Source organism: Oncorhynchus mykiss, chromosome 11, assembly GCF_013265735.2.
Source record: "Oncorhynchus mykiss isolate Arlee chromosome 11, USDA_OmykA_1.1, whole genome shotgun sequence".
Lineage (NCBI taxonomy): Eukaryota > Metazoa > Chordata > Actinopteri > Salmoniformes > Salmonidae > Oncorhynchus > Oncorhynchus mykiss.
The window spans coordinates 58,294,664-58,315,642 of record NC_048575.1 but is presented as its reverse complement, the minus strand read 5'-3'; the positions used below and the strand labels follow the sequence as shown (position 1 = coordinate 58,315,642).

Below are 20,979 nucleotides of genomic sequence, written 5' to 3'. Positions count from 1 at the left end.
CCATACTAAATAATGACAAAACAAAGGAAATAAAGGTCTAGTGTTTCTGCTGGTCCTGGCATGGTTTGGAGGCCTGTTCAGAAATCTTGTGCTCATGAATGTGCGGTGTCAAAGGTCACTTTGATAATGAATAAAGTTGACTTCATAGCTTTTATTGGTAAGGTTATCAATACGACTTGGGTTGTGGAAAGCAGAAATGCCAGGTTGAAGATTATTGTGGAGACTGCAAAATAGATATTCGGGGTAACAGATGTTGCTGTTGAAATCGTTGTTGTCATACTGAACAATCCCAAGGGTGGAGTGTTTCAGTATGATATAGATCAAGTTTAGGGGGGTTGGGGAGGGGTTTTGGGGGGAGTGAGAGTGTTTGGTAGAAGTTAGTAGGGATTAAAATTATTTTTATTCATGGTAGTACAGAATTGGGCAGATCATGATTGATCGTACATTCCAGCACAGTAGGTGGCGGCATGCACCTAAACGATTGTTTGCGGACAGCCATGATATCATAGAAGAAGATGATGAAGAAGAAGAAGAAGAAGACTACATGGATTGCATGTGTGTGTCATTCGGTCTGTGAGGGAACAGAGTTGCTAAAGCCTGAAATATTTTTTTGTTACATTTCAGTGGCATCGCCCAAATGACATGTCTGTGTGCTCTGAGGTTACGAAATAGAAAAAAGCTGTAAAGAAAGTAGTTTTGAATAGTTAGGGTCCATAGCATGGACAATATTATAACCAAGAAAACCACCTGGTCACAAACAGTGGTTTTGTGTTGTGAAGTATAATACAAACTGCCTCAGTAAAAATTCAGCCATGGAGGATAACAAACGATGTGGCTTTGTCTATATAGATATAAAGCAGTATGGATCCGATTGAAGGGAAAGGTCGTAATTGTGTAATTTATCAGTTATATCATCATGACTCATGTAGCTACAGCATGTTCTGTTTATTCTCTGTTACAGATAGCCTGCATCTTTGTGGGACCCTCAAGCATTTGGATGAATGTAAATACAACATTCCCCCTCTGGAGAAGAGAGATGATCTTCACAACATGGAATCAAAGACTGTACCATTGTGATTGCACCCGCAGGTGAGACAGTAGCCGTATACCGGTACATACAGCATAATCTTGCAAGCTGGCACATTTGTGGCTCTATATTGATCTCTTTCACTGTGGTCAATTAAGAAGATCTGCTCTAACTTGCAGTTACCTTCCTTTAAATGGATTAGATAATTACTTCATGCATGATCACATCTCTGACACACACACGCATGCATACACACACACGTATATATACACACAAACTGTGTGTTTCCTTTCTGAAATTGTTTGCGTATTTCTCTTAACATCTCTTAATTCTTATCCACTGACTGTCTACTTGGATCATCAATCTCCTCTGTCCCTCCATTTCTCTCCGCTTCCTCCACCACATTGCTGGCTGGTCAGATCAGATACTTGGAGAGGACCAAGATTCTTCTATCCGTCCTGCAGGACTTTGTGTCTCTATTCTGCCTCGATGTGTGAAGTTTAAAAGACTGTCTTTGGGGAAAAGGTTGGCTCAATTAAAACATGTGATATATTTGCAAAGAGCCACAACTGCCCCTTAGACTTTTTAATGTGATCTCTTCACAAAGCTGATATTGCTAATTGTTACACGCAATGTGTCACTGTCCTACCTTGTGTCAATGTGATAACAATAATAAATAGGCTATAGCAGTATACTGTACACAGTTGAAACAGTGCTTGTGGGATCTAGTGTTAACATATAATATTTTATTTTATAAAAATAAAAGAAAAACATATTTTTTTTGTGGGTGGGACTAATTCATGTATTTTAAAACATGGAGGCAAGAGGAAGACAATGCTCAGGGCACAAGTAAAGATACAAAAAGAGGGACTCCTGTTCGCCTCTAGAGACTATGTCTAAGGATCATTGAGCCCCAAAAAAACCTAGGCTGATGTCTCCCAAACATCAGCACCATTACCAGTTACCAGAATGGGAATAATTTTGTATCGTGTATACAGTATGCAATACATCTGTCTAACATCAACCTGTACGTTTTGCAAGCCTTATGCAAAACGGACTTGAGTTGCTGCTCGAAATACCATCCAGATCCAAACCCTAAACATTTGATCTCAACTGTAAATAATGATAATAACTGGATAATAACTAAATGAAAACTAGAGTTGTGACTTGTGAGAAGACCCCTGACAAATGGTTTTCATTTAATATATTTATATTAAGTCTATGTACTTCTCGATTAAAATACTTAAATATAACCAATCTCTGTTTTTCGTTATCTCAGATTACAAATTTCCCTAATGTTGTAAAGGTGCACTATCTTTCAGCCAAGAGCCTTAAAAAATGCTCAGGAGGTGGCGCCCTCGTACTTTTAAAAGTAAGGCGATTGACCACCTATCTTTACACATATTAATTTATAATTGTTTCTTAATTTGAGTGTCATCAGTGGATAATGTTGAATTGTGTAGTGTAAACAGTGCTGCAATTCATACCTAAAGGCTTTTTGCTTTGAATATTGTGTCAGATTATCATAATTTACCTACATTGTCACCGCAATCAGAAAATGTACAAATGAAACCATGAGTATTAAACAAACTATGACGATACATACATACAATCTTAGTATTGATAATAAATTATATTTTGGTGGTTCAATTTGTTGACGTGTTTATTGTAGGCTAAAGCGCAATGTATGCTGGGAACAGTAACTGTTGGCCTAAGAAACATGGCGTCTCACCGACAACTGTGGGGTTTCCATTATCTGTCCGGCTACTAATAATCAGTTGTTGGACCACCATCGGAGCCGTTTTTCCTGCATTCTTATCGTGTTTTGGTTATGCTCAGACTTCGTGTTCAGCTGGAGAAGGCAGGCAATTACTAAACTATGCTCTAAATATTACGGTTTAGAGACAGTGTCACGCCCACTGCTCTGTAAAGACAGTACGATATGCTCAATGGTACAGTTGGTAGCGGAAGAAAGAACCTGCCCCACACAGTGCGATCAGCTGGCCGACCTATGTTCGCTAGCAAGCCTCGATAGCTAGCACCCGTAGCAGCAAAGTGGTACCCACAAATATTTGGTAGTACGATTGGCGTTACCAAGCTAGCTAGCTGGGTCGGAGTAGGTCTGAGTTTCTCATCTGACTGACAGCATGTCTGTCGGGTAGTGTTGTTGTCATTTCGGATTGGATTTGTTTTAATGTTCGACCTTTCTGGCATTTTTCTCGGAGGAGAGAGAGATGGGCTCCGGGGCCGTGGATTCGTCCCAGTGGTTGTCAGTGAAGGAAGAGACTATTTTCCTTCACGATGGACTGATTCGGGTCACGGATCTGGCTGAACTGCCCAGTGAAATCGGTCTGTCTGAGCAGGGGGACACTGAGCAGGAGGTGAGTACTGTTAGTCTGCATCTCAACGGTTGCATTTTGAAATTTTTCTTGGAGGAAGCGAACACAGCTAACGTTAGTTAACTTAGCTAGATAAATTGTTAAGCGCTAGCTACCTACTTGCTCAGCATTAACTAGTAGGGATTGCCAAGCAGCAAGTTATATAATTCCATATGAATAAAGTCACATTAATAGCAACACGTTTCGCTAGTCATGTCCATGTGTAACGTTATCTAGCTAAGGACGCAAACGTCGGCTTGACGAGGAGCATGACCAATAACTACGCTAGTTAACTAAAGAGAACATTGAAACATAACGTTGACCATTGTTTACAATAACAGGCTAGTTAGCAGACAGTCTATAATATGAAGATAATGTAGTGTTAGTTGCTATATGAATAACAGTGTGTAGGCATGATGACTCACGACGTAGCTAGCTAGCAAGGGTAGCTTATTATCATGGCCTTTAAATCCCCACCCTTTGTGGGAACCGTGTCCCCTCTGGTCCAGACATTGGGTGCTCTTGAGTGGTGGCAGGCTGTTATTGTTGTATTCATCAGCTCACCGACCTATTCTCACTTAAATTATTCAAAGCACATTGGCATGGCACACAAACTGGACAAATACAGTACAGAAACAGTAAATTCAGCGCTCTTGAAAGCTCCTCAAGCCAGTAAGTAGCCAAGAGGTCTTGTTCAGCACAGAATGCTTCATCATTGGCACGCTTGACAGTGCCTTTAGAAAGTATTCATTTGTATTTTTCCTTTATTTAACTTGGCAAGTCAGTTAAGAACAAATTCTTATTTACAATGGCGGCCTAGGAAGAGTGGGTTATCTGCCTTGTTCAGGGGCAGAACGACAGATTTTTACCTTGTCAGCTCGGGGATTCGATCTAGCAACCTTTCGGTTACTGGCCCAACACTCTAACCACGAGACTACCTGCCGCCCCTTGACTTATTCTATATTCTGTTACAGCCTGAATTCAAAATTAATTACAAAGATTTTTTTCTTTCACCTAATCTACACTTCCTTCAGAAAGTATTCACACACAGCTTACTTTATCAAATCCTCCTTCAGTCACATGCAGATAAAACATTTTGATTTCTATAGTATCAGAAAGAGCATGTTCTGCAGTTTCTACGACACTTACCATAATCAAATATCTCAAAATTCAAGATTTCCAAATGTAACTTTTTTTCAAGAATTTCTATGCTGTCCATGCATTCAGCACAAGACCACTCGCACGGCAGCATTGCTCTGGCTACTAAGCAAAAAAGAGTAACATACTAAACGTACAATACAAATATGCTATTCTGTTTTCAATGGATGAGTGGGCGATAGAAATCAGATTGAAACAGATAATGGTGCATGTGACTTCAATGAACTGAATGATGAGGAGGGTGAAAAGGGTGATTGAATTTTATCTGAATAATGAGGATTGAATTTAGAACAATAGTGTAATGATGATGAACAATTGTGGGTGGTCTAATTATTTTATTATGAAAGTCTGGAAATGGTATATAATTTCCGCTCTTGAGAGTCAAATCAGACACTGAGTACAAAATACAATGTGTGTAGTTCACAATGGCAAGCCGAAACAAACTAATGTACGCACTGACAGCATTGCAAATGCTGCAGCATTTCGATAAGTTGGAGTAGGATGGAGGATCGGATATTGAGCTTGAAATCGACGTTGCTGATGAGTCTTCATCTGATTCTGATGTTCACTTCGATCCTTCGCCTCCGATGCCTGAACCTCGCCGCAGAAAAAACAGAACAGAGCAAACTGAGATGGTGATCTCAACTGCCACGATGAGACTAGAATCGGGGTGGGATGGCACGTTTTGGTAAGAAAGGAGTGACGAGTTTACGGTATGTGACATGTAGATGTTGCAGCACATCAGCGATTGAACTGTTGCTCATGCGCACAGAAAAGGAAACAGTATGTGGGACGTGTCTGGACTCAAAGATTTTATTGGACCTTTATATGTTCTGCGGGGCACAAGGTGGAAGAGCGTCGATGTGGAGTCATTTTGGTCTGATAGGTATGGGGTGGAGCATTCCACGCAACCGCTTCAGAAAGATTATGCGACACCTGCGGCAGGTGCACACGAAACAAGGCCCATGAAAACTGCAGTGCCCCACACAGTGGTGGGATTTTGTTGGTGGGGTTTGCTCACACAAAGCCCCAACGCTGTATGCTGACTAGAGGTAGACCAATTAATCGGAATGGCCGATTAATTAGGGCTGATTTCAAGTTTTCATAACAATCGGAAATCGGTATTTTTGGGCGCCGATTGCGTTGGACTAGTAAACTGTAAGGTTGCAAGATTGGAATCCGAAGTGAAATGCCTCTCTCTCGTTGCACTCCTTGTGGAGTAATGCAGTAAGCTAAAGAAAGTTGCTAGCTAGCATTAAACCTATCTTATAAAAAAACAATCAATCATAATCACTAGTTAACTACACATGGTTGATGATATTACTAGATATTATCTAGCGTGTCCTGCGTTACATATAATCTGACTGAGCATACAAGTATCTAAGTATCTGACTGAGCGGTGGTAGGCAGAAGCAGGCGCGTAAACATTCATTCAAACAGCACTTTCTTTGCGTTTTGCCAGCAGCTCTTCGTTGTGCGTCAAGCATTGCGCTGTTTATGACTTCAAGCCTATCAACTCCCGAGATGAGGCTGGTGTAACCGAAGTGAAATGGCTAGCTAGTTAGCGCGCGCTAATAGCGGTTCAAACGTCACTCGCTCTGAGCCTTCTAGTCGTTGTTCCCCTTGCTCTGCATGGGTAACGCTGCTTCGATGGTGGCTGTTGTCGTTGTGTTGCTGGTTCGAGCCCAGGGAGGAGCGAGGAGAGGGACGGAAGCTATACTTTTACACTGGCAATACTAAAGTGCCAATAAGAACATCTAATAGTCAAAGGTTAATGAAATACAAATGGTATAGAGGGAAATAGTCCTATAATTCCTAGAACTACAACCTAAAACTTCTTACCTGGGAATATTGAAGACTCGTGTTAAAAGGAACCACCCGCTTTCATATGTTCTCATGTTCTGAGCAAGGAACTGAAACGTTAGCTTTCTTACATGGCACATATTGCACTTTTACTTTCTTCTCCAACACTTTGTTTTTGCATTATTTAAACCAAATTGAACATGTTTCATTATTTACTTGAGGCTAAATTGATTTTATTGTTGTATTATATTAAGTTAAAATAAGTGTTCATTACGCATGACCTTCAACCTTCGTCTCTCCCGAGCCTGTATGGGAGTTGTAGCGATGAGACAAGATAGTAGTTACTAAACAATTGGATACCACGAAATTGGGGAGTAAAATAAAATAAATAAATACGTGTTCATTCATTATTGTTGTAATTGGCATTATTACAAATAAATAAATAATCGGCCGATTAATCAGTATCGGCTTTTTTCGTGCTCCAATAATCGGTATCGGCGTTGAAAAGTCATCATCGGTCGACCTCTAGTGCTGACTGTGCACCCGAAGCATGAAGAGGAGATTCATGTATGATTGATTCATGTATGTGTAAAGGCACGCATATAAGGACTCAATACAGTGTCCCATACAATCAACAAATTACTTTTTATATCTTGTCATGAATATATTAACAAAAATATTTCTTTATGCTATTTATCCTCTACAGTTGTTCTTGTACTTTTGTTTAGGAAAATGGAAAACAATTTCACCTGTGCACCTGGCTGGTTATTATATTATAATATTTTTAGTTTCTACTTTGTCAAAAATAAGCTGTAACTGGACTTCATTAATTACTGTAACTCTATTACTAATCAAATCTACAAATAAAGTTGATCAAATAGTTTTTTTTTATTGTAATGGTAAATGTTTTTTCTAGGACTTTGTAGAATTATATAAAACATATCCTTTTTAATGTTTATATTTCATTCAATTCATCATTTACAATATGCACTATTTATCAAGTGTTGGTGCTTATGTTTGTACACCTTGCGGGTTGATATGCAGCTGATGCATATGCTAAATGGAACGCCCAGCTATGTTCTCTAGTGGGTACTTGAAGGCTGAAAGGCCAGGTGGTTCTAATGTTAAAAGGCCCTGTCCAGTCAACCCTGACATCATCATGGCTCCGGACGAACATTTTCCCCTGGTATCACTGGTGCCACTAACTTTTTCAGTTGGTGGGACTAGCCCATGATTTGGTGGCACCCAAGAAATGTGTTTCGCTGTGTCGCACAATATAATTAATTTCATTCATCTTATAAAGTCATTCACAATACTTTAAGAAGTGTAATAGACTGCGGAGATGGTATTAAGTAAATAAGTTGTTACATCTAACATTTCCAAGCATGAATGCTTGATTCAAAATATTTTGTTGTGCAACTTAATCCAGTGATCGTCATGAATTTTAGGTTGACAATTAGGCTATTTGTGTTATTTTACTGTCAAAATAGGGTCTGATTTGTTTGTTTAATAGACATGAATTTGTCTTCATCTTTATGTGCATTAATATTATATAGGCCTAATTCAGTTGGTGCTCATTCACCACCTGAGGAAGTGGAAACTCAAAACACATTCGCTCGATCACTAACTATAACACCTACTGCTAGTAGCCAGGTATTAATCTAATAGTAAATGTAATGACCAAAATAAACTTTGCAATGAAGCCTAGTGCACGTGAAATGGCCGATGCACAATTTTTGCACGCTCCGTATTTTTAAACCAAATAATTAAACCAAACCAAATAAGTAATGGTAGACCTAAACAGACAAATAAATGGGACATAGATTGATAGATGGTAACAGACAGATGGCATGCTACAGAGGAACACGGAGAATGAATCAACCTGAGAGGACTAGACTTCACTGCGTACACCTCCTGCTTCTAAAATGTTCTTATTTTTCATACGGATAGAGCAATGACTGGGGCGATGGAGCAGCTGTGCTAGCTAGCCATAGACCTGTGCCCCAGGTGCAGTAGTGTGACATCTTGTTTATGCTGTTTCATAGTGGGACTGGATTAGCTCTGGGTCTGACGGGTGGAGGTCAAAGCAAAGCCCATATTGCCCATGCCACTCCTCAGAAGAGCGCAGTACTATTGGTTCAATGGCAGTACAGGACAAGTATGTGTTGCTTGTCCTCTCTGCAGTGGAAGTATGGATGGAATGTAACCTGAGCATCTGCAGTGTGTCTGGTTATTGTACTGTCACCACTGTCCACCCTCCCCCTGCTCTCACTAACCTCACTCTTATGTGAGAAGGAGATAAACCGGCCTGCACGAATCAGTGTATAATGAGGTGGGTCCCCCCCACATGAGATGCATGTTTCGGTTCTACCTCCAAAGATGCATGTTTCGGTTCTACCTCCAAAGAATAACAAAGGCTACTTATTCATGAATTGGGTGTGATAATTTCCATGTGGAGTTGATAAACATCAACAAACAGCTGTCAGTCACTAATAGCTGTCAGGCTGGCTAGCTAGCATGCTATATTGCTAACCTTATCTAGCTAGGGTTAGCATGCTGTCTTGCTAACCTTATCTAGCTAGCTAATGTTATCGGTTGCTTTTTATATATTTTTTTGTACACCATCTTCAAAAGATTATTCAGCTCGCTCTATAGCCTTGTTCACACTGCAATCCTTAATGCTCAAATCAGTTTTGTTTTTCAAATCTGTTTTGGAGTACTGACTGTCCAAACAGCAAGTTACAAGTGACCAAATTTGATTTGTGTGTTCAGACAGCAATCATTTGCTGACATGGCTACACTAGTTGTTATATTAACTGCGGGTGTGTGTGCTGTGGTGTAAGCTGCTTAGTGGTACTCATGCTTCCTATCACTTAGCTTGCTAAATAACTTCTAAGGTAACAACAATGCCTGCCATTGACATTTCTCATTTGCTTTGAATGTTCAAAGTCATAGTGTAAGTACACTCTTTAAAGCCTCAAAGGATAAGATGATCCAACTTTCAAAATGACTTCTTTTTGGCTAACCACAGCAGTCACTTAGCTTAGGTAGCTGTTTAACTTTCTTGTGCATTCACACATTTGTTTTGTAAACAATAAACAAGCTAGATAGCTAACACATGTTCTTGTCAAACTGTTAAGAGTAACGTTATCTAGCACCTACGAAGATGGTTTGAAATGTGGCGCGAAATATCTGATACTTTGTGCCCTTTTTGCTGTTCAGACTGCAGGAAAAAGAACGGAATCGGATATGCAAAAAAATTGGATTTGAGTTACTTCAAACTGCCAATGTGAACAAGGCTTATGGCTGGTTTTCGAGCTGGATAGTCATAAGCATTGATTTAGGGAGAACTTCGCCACAGATGGGAACCACTGGCCTGTCTTTGACTTCGCCATCTATTGTTATCTTAAGTTTTGGCATCTTTCATAAATTGTAGGGATGCACGATATATCGGTAAGCATATCGGAATCGGACGATATTAGCTAAAAATGTCGGCATCGGCCCGATGTCTAGTTTAATGCCGATGTGCAAAACTGATGTCAAAGCTAATGTGCATACCTATATAACGTAGGTAGATAACGTAATGACGCCACGGAGAATACAGCGCTACACGTGCAACACAGCCTTCCTAACCTAGCCCACAATGTCTGCTGTGTGGATTTATTTTGAAGTTTCAAAGGAAGATAACAAAAGGCCATATGCAATGTTTGTGCTGCTATTATTTCCAGAGGGGAGAAAGTGAAATCTTTCAATACCACAAACCTAATTACTCATTTGAAAGTGCATCACCCCCAGACGTTCAGCGACTACTTAGAATAAAAGCAGAAAAAAACCAAACCAGTTCAAGTCAAGCAGTCATTTGAAAGAGAGAGAGAATATCAGTGAGACAACTCAAAGGTGAAATCCATTAACGCCAAGATAATGGAATTCATGGCCCTTGACAATCAACCGTTCTCTGTTGTGGATGATGTTGGCTTTTGCTGACTGGTTGAGCACCTCGAGCCCCTTTACACACTACAAAATAGGCTCTATTTTTCAGATGTTGCCCTACCGTAGTTACACAGTATTGTTGAAACGCACATCCATGAGCTACTTGCTATTGGCGTCACTGCTATTAGCTTTACGACTGACATTTGGACCAGCGATGTCAGCCCCATGAGCACAGTTCGAAATGAACACCCGCCAAATGCAGGTAGATTTTCCATTTGGCGAGAATCTCAGAAGGCTGTCCGCCACACAGGAGGGTGAATGTTTGTACCAAAATAGCCATGTAATAAAATATCTGGCATGATGGCTCGGAGGAAATTATGTTTGCCAGCTTACCACAGACTGTCTCTAGTGCTCTAGTTTCACGGCACTGTTTACCGTACGGGACATCGGCTACTCGACATCGCTCACTTGCCACGGGTCTGCTGCTAGCTACTGTTCATTAAATAGCTGTTATGTGGCAACATTTACCTGGAGTAAACCAACCTTTAAAACGAAAACCCACCGAAGAAAAGGAGGACGAATCACAAAGAGTTCTATGAGAAATGGAGGTTTGGAGATGGAGTTTCAAGAGGCTGGCTACAGTATGATGCGGGGGCTGTGGTGATGAGTTGTTCTGTGTGTCGCCAGTATGCTAAAGATAAAAGCAGAAACAACTAATTTGTCATCAGAATTAAAATTATGAAGCTGGAGAACATTTGTGACCATGCACACAGCAAGTGTCACATTGCCTGCGTGTCTATGTCCCGGCCTCAATCGGAGCCTCTCCTCTTGACACCCTCTGTGATGGCGCTAATGGCAATGTCAGAGCAGACCAGCACGAAGATGAAGATGCTGTTTAGGACTGTACATGCCATTGGCAAGAAGGTGAGACCACTTACTGACTTGGAGTGGATGTGTGAGTAAGTGAAAATGTTGTTACTCTTGTAGCTAGACTAGTACTTTTTGTAGCGAGTTTTTAAGTCTATTTAGCAGACGTGGTCCAGTATTGTAGGTTATTTCTCAGCCGTTGATAAGCTTTGGTTCACCTCAAAATAGTGTATAAATTCCAGAAAATTATAGGCCTACTAATGCTGACATGGATCTCCATGCTTTCCTATGGCTCTAACATAATATGTTAATGTTTGTCTCCAGATGCTGGTTACATTTTAAAGCATTGTGGCACAATTGACTTTACTAGCCTTATCGTGTTGATTCTTAAGGAAACAAAGGGTAGAAGGCTAATTTTGCACAATCAACTGCCAGCTATATTGGATAACATGATTGTATATTTAATTATTATTGAATTAATTGATGTTTCATTTTTGCAGTTTGGATGGGGAAAAAAAGGAATCACTGTGGGCTCAACATATAGAAATGAGAAGCAGGCCAAAGAGTTTACACCTATTGCGTGCACTGGACCACTTCCTGCGAGGTTACCAGTGGCTTGTCCAGCACCTGGAACAGGTAGTGGCTCTAGATTGCTATGCTAAGTACTCAGTCATCATCAATATGTAATGTCATGTAAAAAACAACAAACACGGTTACATCATGTTTCAATGCTTTATGCACTGATAAAATGTGTCATATCTAATAGTTTTTTTTGGATAGCAATTAATTGTCTATTTGTTCTTTATGTATTTCAGATTCAATCTGCTGATGCCCAAAATGCCAGAGGTGTCCAGCAGGCCAAGGCGAGGAAATACTACAGTACTGCAAGAGAGGCTGTTGTTATCCACTTCTGTGGCTTCCTGCATGACACTCTAACACACCTGAGCAACCTGTCTGACTGTCTGCAGAGGTCCACCATCACCATAGCAGAAGCCCACAGCTCCTTGTGCTCAAAACAGGCAGTAATTAAGAAGTACAAAACCAGGTATGTTTATTTAAACTGCGATAAGAAATACTTAACTTAAGAGAAAGGATTATGTTAATAAGAGTGGGAGAGAGAGTGAGAGTGTGTTGTAAAGGAAAATTCTGAAAGGATGGCCTTTTATCATCAGAGAAGGGCCCATGATGAAGGCCACAGATATGAGGGAATTTTGCTGACCAGAGGTGACAGCAAGACCCTCGTCACGTCACAAGACATAATGCTTGACAGGCTAGTCGAGAGTATGACTGACAGGTTCCAGGATGCCAGTGTGAGGGTCCTGTGTGCCACCAAGCTGGTCAGCTTCACCAACTGGCCAGTGTCAGGAGATGCATCAGCAGGTTACTTTATGTTTTGTATTACAGGTCAGTCAGGTTCATTATCATATTTTTATAGTTTGAGAATTAAAACTGCATGATGCTTGTTGTAATGTATTTAATTATTCTAGATTTTGGAGACACTGAACTGGAAACCCTGGTGGACCACTTCCTGTCCTGGAGACCTCAGGCATCCAAGTTGAAAGGATCCCTGACCACTTCCTGTCCTGGAGACCTCTGGCATCCATGTTGAAAGGATCCCTGACCAGTGAACTGTCCTGGAGACCTCTGGCATCCATGTTGAAAGGATCCCTGACCAGTGAACTGTCCTGGAGACCTCTGGCATCCATGTTGAAAGGATCCCTGACCAGTGAACTGTCCTGGAGACCTCTGGCATCCATGTTGAAAGGATCCCTGACCAGTGAACTGTCCTGGAGACCTCTGGCATCCATGTTGAAAGGATCCCTGACCAGTGGACTGTCATGGAGACCTCTGGCATCCATGTTGAAAGGATCCCTGACCAGTGAACTGTCCTGGAGACCTCTGGCATCCATGTTGAAAGGATCCCTGACCAGTGGACTGTCATGGAGACCTCTGGCATCCATGTTGAAAGGATCCCTGACCAGTGGACTGTCATGGAGACCTCTGACATCCATGTTGAAAGGATCCCTGACCAGTGAACTGTCCTGGAGACCTCTGGCATCCATGTTGAAAGGGTACCTGACCAGTGAACCGTCCTGAAGGTGCTGATGTACCAAGAGTCCCAGTCCCTGCAGAAGATGTCCTGGTTCCTTGTCAACAGGAGCCATCATGATTCCTGTCCTGGTTTTCTGGCATTTGTTGACCTGGTCCTGTCCTTCCCTACCTCCATAGCTGAATGTGAAAGAGGTTTTAATACCATGAAACAGGTGAAAACCGATTGGCGGTCCAACCTAAAGTCTGACACACTGTCAGATCTCCTTATGGTCCAGCTGTCCTCTCCAGAGATCAGGGAGTATGATCCTTTAAAAGTATTGATGCTGTGACACCAGGACTCTGTCAGGAGCAGGAGGCCAGACTTCATGGACCATGCAAAGAGAGGGTGAGGAGTTCTGAGGTTTAAGTTGATTAAAATGATTAAGCATCTGATAGGTTTACAAAACCTTCAAATTTACTTTTATGTTTGATCCTTCAGTACATTTAATAGCAAATACTTCAGTAGAATTTTGAGTTCAAGACTTCTTCTGTTGTGTTCAGGCTGGGAAATGAAATCTAGCCACAGCCACAATTAACCAGCATCTGATAAGCCTCTTTTTTTTTTACCTGTATTTAATCAGGGTATTTCTAATCAAAGTAAAGGATTTGTAGACCTGCTTCCCCTGTTTCCCCTTTGTATCAGGAGAGCACCAGTTCTATGTCCACTGTACTTCTCATAATTGTATTTTACCATCGCTGTTGCCCTGTTTTCACTTCTATGTACTCTTATTCATTGTATCTTTTATGTTTTGTTTATTTCATTGTGTGCCCAATGTTTGGTGTTTTTGCACTCTGTACAGCACTTTTGGTCAACTACAGTTGTTTTTAAATGTGCTCTACAAATAAACTTGATTTGATTAACTCTTGATCAATATATTAACATTTTGTTTCAAATCTTGCTCTTGCTTATTTAAGTTTGTATTCAACATGTACTGAAATGAATGTATTTGTGACACGGAAAGGCAATTTATTATTTTGGCTGGTAAAGAATATGTTTGGTTGGTGGATTTTTTTTATCTACTAGTCCACTTGGCAGGTGAGACAAAAAGTACATTTCGGACACTGCCCATGAGCATGCTGACAGCACAGTGGGTCTGACAGCACAGTGGGTCGACAAGGATTTTCTACAACAAAACTGCCGACACAGACCGTGGGGTTAACTTGCATAAGTACTCTACTAGAGGCTGTGAACAAGCGATTCGGTGGCATTCTCTCTGAGCCTCTATACTGTGTCGCCACCATGCTTGATGCTAGGTACAAGGACCGCGACTTCGATGCAGACAAGAAACAGGGTTTACGTGAAATGTTACAGACACAGCTGGACAAGATGGAAACGGACACAGTGACAGTGCGCACCAAGGAAGAGGGCCCACGATAGATGAGGCCACGGACAGACAGAGCTGAAACTTCACTTCTTGACATGTATGATGAAATCCTGGTTGAGAATTAAACGAATTAATAATTTAACAAAACATTACAGCTGTAAGTGAAAAATGTTTTACTGGTAATGGGGACATATGTAAATGCCAACAAAATAACTTTTTGGTCTGTGTGTGTGTGTGTGTGTGTGTGTGTGTCAACTATTTAACTGTAGTGGAATGCTTAAAAGGAAGCAAAATCTTTTAATATCGGGTACTGGGTTTTTCGGCAAGGAAAATATTGGATATCGGTATCGGACAAATTTCATATCGGTGCGTCCCTAATATGCATCCCTAATCATTTGCGGCTGGAAATACGTCAAGAAATAGTTAGAATAAGATGAAGCGCCGGTGATATTGAAAGAGAGGCTAGCTGATATACGTTTTTCCACATTGTATTGGACACGGTGCAATATTTTAGTAGGCTGCTAGCAGTCTTCAGCTGTGGTTACAGCAAAGCCAAGCCAGCCCATGCTCATGATTCTCACAAGGAAGTGAAATGATATGCTAAAATTACTTTGATCAGGACATGTACAGTTGAAGTCAGAAGTTTACATACACTTAGGTTGGAGTCATTAAAACTTGTTTTTCAACCACTCCACAAATGTCTTCTTAACAAACTATAGTTTTGGCAAGTCGGTTTGGACATCTACTTGTGCATGACACAAGTCATTTTTCCAACAATTGCTTACAGATTATTTCACTGTATCACAATTCCAATGGGTCAGAAGTTTACATACGCTAAGTTGACTGCCTTTAAACAGCTTGGAAAATTCCAGAAAATTATGTGTTGGCGTTTAGAAGCTTCTGATAGGCTAATTGACATAATTTGAGTCAATTGGAGGTGTACCTGTGGATGTATTTCAAGGACTACCTTCAAACTCAGTGCCTCTTTGCTTGACATGGGAAATCAAAAGAAATCAGCTAAGACCTCAGAAAACATTTGTAGACCCCGACAAGTCTAGTTCACTCTTGGGAGCAATTTCCAAATGCCTGAAGGTACCACGTTCATCTGTACAAACAATAGTGCACAAGTTAAACACCATGGGACCACACAGCCGTCATACTGCTCAGGAAGGAGACGCGTTCTGTCTCCTAGAGATGAATGTACTTTGTTGTGAAAAGTGCAAATCAATCCCAGAAAATCAGCAAAGTACCGTGTGAAGATGCTGGAGTAAACAGGTACAAAAGTATCTATATCCACAGTAAAACGAGTCCTATATCGACATAACCTGAAAGGCCGCTCAACAATGAAGAAGCCACTGCTCCAAAGCCGGCATGTAAAAGCCAGACCACGGTTTGCAACTGCACATGAGGACAAAGATTGTACTTTTTGGAGAAATGTCCTCTGGCCTGATGAAGCAAAAATAGAACTGTTTGGCCATAATGACCATTTTGTTTGGAGGAAAAAGGGGGATGCTTGCAAGCCGTAGAACACCATCCCAACTGTGAAGCACGGGGGTGGCAGCATCATGTGTTGGGGGTGCTTTGCTGCAGGAGGGACTGGTGCACTTCACAAAATAGATGGCAACATGAGGAGGGAAAATTATGTGGATATATTGAAGCAACATCTCAGGACATCAGCCAGGAAGTTAAAGCTTGGTCCCAAATGGGTCTTCCAAATGGACAATGACCCCGAGCATACTTCCAAAGTTGTGGCAAAATGAAGGTATTAGAGTGGCCATCACAAAGCCCTGACCTCAATCCCATATAACATTTGTGGGCAGAACTGAAAAAGCATGTATGAGCAAGGAGGCCTACAAACCTGACTCAGTTACACCAGCTCTGTCAGGAGGAATGGGCCAAAATTCACCCAATTTATTGTGGGAAGCTTGTGGAAGGCTTCCCAAAACATTTCACCCAAGTTAAATAATTTAAAGACAATGCTACAAATACTAATTGAGTGTATGTAAACTTCTGACCCATTTGGAATGTGATGAAAGAAATAAAAGCTGAAATAAATCATTCTCCCTACTATTATTCTGACATTTCTTAAAATAAAGTGGTGATCCTAACTGACCTAAGACACAGAATTTTTACTAGGATTGGTTGTCAGGAATTGTGAAAAACTGAGTTTAAATGTATTTGGCTAAGGTGTATGTAAATTTCTGACTTCAACTGTAACTATAAGAGCCTTGAATTTTCTTTCGTGGGTGCCTTTTCGCTCTCTGGATAAACACACCAATCAAAGCAGTGGAGCGTGTAGTGACTCAACTTTAGTGGACAAAACCATTCATCTTGGGGCGACGGGGAGCAGGTGTGCAAAATTATACCATTTCTAAAATGTTCAGAGATATATATATATTGTTAATACAGACTGAACCAAAAATTAGTGAAACTGTATAAATTATCCAATGGATTATGATAATTTTCTGTTTTATTTGCTCCATGGCCTGGGTGGCCAAGTGGACACACGGCTGTTTGACTCATCTCATTCATGAAGCGGAATAACTTTGCAGCTGTTTCTGATTAGTAAACAATGCCATGCTGGTAGGTGGGAACATTGAAATAAAACCCAGCCCTGAAAAGAAATGTAGGCTGAAAATAATTTGTATGTCATTTCACAAGAAAGACACCTCTTTCATACAGATTTGCACGAAGTGGTTAGCCCAAATAAACTCAGCAAAAAAAGAAACGGCACTTTTTCAGGACCCTGTCTTTCAAAGATAATTTGTAAAAATCCAAATAACTTCACAGATCTTCATTGTAAAGTGTCTAAACACTTTCCCATGCTTATTCAATGAACCATAAACAATTAACGGTCGTTAAGACACTAACAGCTTACAGACGGTAGGCAATTAAGGTAACAGTTATGAAAACTTAGGACACTAAAGAGGCCTTTTTACTGACTCTGGAAAAACACCTAAAGAAAGATGCCCAGGGTTCCTGCTCATCTGTGTGAATGTGCCTTAGGCATGCTGCAAGGAGGCATGAGGACTGCAGATGTGGCCAGGGCAATAAATTGCAATGTCCGTACTGTGAGACGCCTAAGACGGCGCTACAGGGAGACAGGACGAACAGCTGATCCTCCTCGCAGTCGCAGACCACGTGTAACGACACCTGCACAGGATCGGTACATCCAAACATCACACCTGCGGGACAGGTACAGGATGGCAACAACAACTGCCTGAGTTACACCAGGAATGCACAATCCCTCCATCAGTGCTCAGACTGTGCGCAATAGGCTGAGAAAGGCTGGACTGAGGGCTTGTAGGCCTGTTGTAAGGCAGGTCCTCACCAGACATCACCGGCAATAACGTTGCCTATGGGCACAAACCCACCGTCGCTGGACCAGACAGGACTGGCAAAAAGTGCTCTTCATTGACGAGTCGCGGTTTTGTCTCACCAGGGGTGAAGGTCTGATTCGCGTTACACCGAGGCCTGTACTCTGGAGCGAGATCGATTTGGAGGTGGAGGGTCCATCATGGTCTGGGGCTGTGTGTCACAGCATCATCAGACAGCTTGTTGTCATTGCAGGCAATAACAACGCTGTGCGTTACAGGGAAGACATCCTCCTCCCTCATTGGTACCCTTCCTGCAGTCTCATCCTGAAATGACCCTCCAGCATGACAATACCACCAGTCATACTGCTCATTCTGTGCGTGATTTCCTGCAAGACAGGAATGTCAGTGTTCTGCAATGGCCAGTGAAGAGCCCAGATCTCAATCCCATTGAGAACGTCTGGGACCTGTTGGATCGGAGTGTGAGGGCTAGGGCCAATAGCCCCAGAATTTCCCGAGAACTTGCAGGTGCCTTGGTGGAAGAGTGGGGTAACATCTCACAGCAGGAACTGGCAAATCTGGTGCAGTCCATGAGGAGGAGATGTACTGCAGTACTTAATGCAGCTGGTGGCCACACCAGATACAGACTGTTACTTTTGATTTTGACCCCCCCTTTGTTCAGGGACACATTATTCAATTTCTGTTAGTCACATGTCTGTGGAACTTGTTCAGTTTATGTCTCAGTTGTTGCATCTTGTTATGTTCATACAAATATTTACACATGTTAAGTTTGCTGAAAATAAACGCAGTTGACAGTGAGAGGACGTTTCTTTTTTTGCTGAGTTTATATCATACTTTGACTAAAATGATGACTTAACATTATGGGTCAGCTCTGGCCATCGTCTTTCCGCTTGAAAAAGTGGATTTCTACTGTTTCTCTATGTTTCCCTATGTCATGTGACCTAATGGTCTAGTGTGGTTTATTAATACCTGCCTCTCTATTTGGGCTAACTTTGCCAAACTCATGATTGATCAGGTCATCCAGCATCCCATCAGCCCATGGTGCTTAGATTCTGGCTATTTATACCAGCATCATGGAGTAGAAGCCCTTCTGCAGAGCAAGGTGGAGAAGGTTGGTGCACAATCCCAGCCTCCAATGAACGTTAGTCTATCTGAAATTGAGTCAATAAAAAATGTGCCTACTAAATGGTGTAGTGGCGTCTTGGACTACACACTGTAATAGATACCTGGCTTAAGTGCTGCCTAAGTGCAGATGATGCGCAATATTGGTATTTTTATCTCCTCTGAAATAACCCCACAATCTCTCAATTTTTCACACCACTTATTTAGAAAAAGTATGTAATGTTGTATTTGACTGTTTCTCTGGGTAGGAACATCTGCAACATGAATAGAATTGTAATGTATTATTACTGTGCGTTAGAAATTCAACAAGGAGTAGTTTATTTCCACACTAATGTATTCTGATTCTTTAATATATATCATTGGGTTTAAAGGGTCTAACCTCTTATTCCTCCCGCATATATTCAATTTAGCAACACATTTAAACAGCACATTGATAACTTGACCAAGAAACTGAAGTTGAAATTGGATTTCTATTTTAGGAACATTAACTCTGGACACAGTGTATCAATGGTGCGTTAAGATTTATCACAAATGCTAGATCACTCACCCATCACTGTGATTTGTATGCCATGATGCAATGGACCCTCTGTTCACCAGGAGTCTAAAGCACTGGTGCACTTTTTGCACTTTTGTGTACAAAGTATTGATAGGACAACTCCCTCTGTTCCTTACTGACCAGATCAGTCACTCAATAGTCTTCTTTTCAGTCGCTGCTGTCCTTGTCTGTTCCTAAGGCTAGAACTGAGATGGGGAAACAATGTTTTTCCCATTATTCCCCTTCATCCTGGAACATGCTTCCAAAGATATTACAGTTAGGGGAGTTAGCGTACTTGCCTGTTTAAGACTGATCGACGACACTGTTTTTGATAGCTGCAGTTGTTTCTAATAAATGTATCTGTAAGTTGTGACACTGTCTTTTTTGTGTATTTCTTGTTGTTGCAAGATTTTATGTACACGCTTTTATGTGTAGTTTTCCATCTTGCCAGGTCGCCCTCGCAAAATAGGTTTTTAACCTCTGGGTCTATCCTGGTTAAATAAAGGTTAAATAAATACAAATATTACACTGCTGCTACTGTTTATCCATCCTGTTGCCCTATCGCTTTACCCCTACCTACAGTGCATTCAAAAAGTATTCAGACCCTGTGACTTTTTACACATTTTGTCATGTTACAGCCTTATTCTAAAATGTATTAAATAGTTTTTTACCCCCTCATCAATCTACAACCAATACCTCATAATGACAAAGCAAAAACAGCTTTTTAGAAATGTGTTAAAAATTAAAACCTGAAATATCACGTTTACATAAGTATTCAGACTCTTTACTCAGTACTTTGTTGAAGCACCTTTGGCAGCGATTACAGCCCCGAGTCTTCTTCGGTATGACGCTACAAGCTTGGCACATCTGTATTAGGGGAGTTTCTCCAATTCTTCTCTGCAGATTCTCTCAAGCTCTGTCAGGTTGGATGGGGAGTGACGCTGCACAGCTATTTTCAGGTCTCTCCAGAGATGTTAAATCGGGTTCAAGACCAGGCTCTGGCTGGGCCACTCAAGGACATTCAGAGGCTTGTCCCTAAGCCACTACTGCGTTGTCTTGGCTGTGTCCTTAGGGTCATTGTTTTGTTGGAAGGTGAACCTTCACCCCAGTCTGAGGCCCTGAGTGCTCTGGAGCAAGTTTTCATCAATATTCTCTCTGTACTTTGCTCTGTTCATCTTTCCCTCGATCCTGACTAGCCACTGAAAAACATCTCCACAGCATGATGCTGCCGCCACCGTGCTTCACCGTAGGGATGGTGCCAGTTTTCCTCCAGACGTGACGCTTGGCACTCAGGCCAAAGAGTTCAATCTTGGTTTCATCAGACCAGAGAATCTTGTTTCTCATGGTCAGTCCTTTAGGTGTTTTTTGCTAAAGAACTCTTTAGCAAAAACCGGTAGGCTACTCACTA

At 41.3% G+C, this 20,979-nt stretch overlaps 1 protein-coding gene across 3 annotated transcripts in view; it reads left to right on the top strand.

The window, feature by feature from the left end:
- Nucleotides 1-2,708: 2,708 nt before the first annotated feature.
- The window catches only part of LOC110536049 (probable E3 ubiquitin-protein ligase HECTD4), a 75,709-nt gene continuing 57,438 nt past the window's right edge, over nt 2,709-20,979 (top strand). For all 3 annotated transcript variants that reach the window (XM_036935890.1, XM_036935889.1, XM_036935888.1), the window contains exon 1: nt 2,709-3,408. In XM_036935890.1, the coding sequence (XP_036791785.1) occupies nt 3,262-3,408 (147 nt within the window). In that variant the 5' untranslated portion in view covers nt 2,709-3,261. The remainder of the gene's footprint in view (nt 3,409-20,979) is intronic.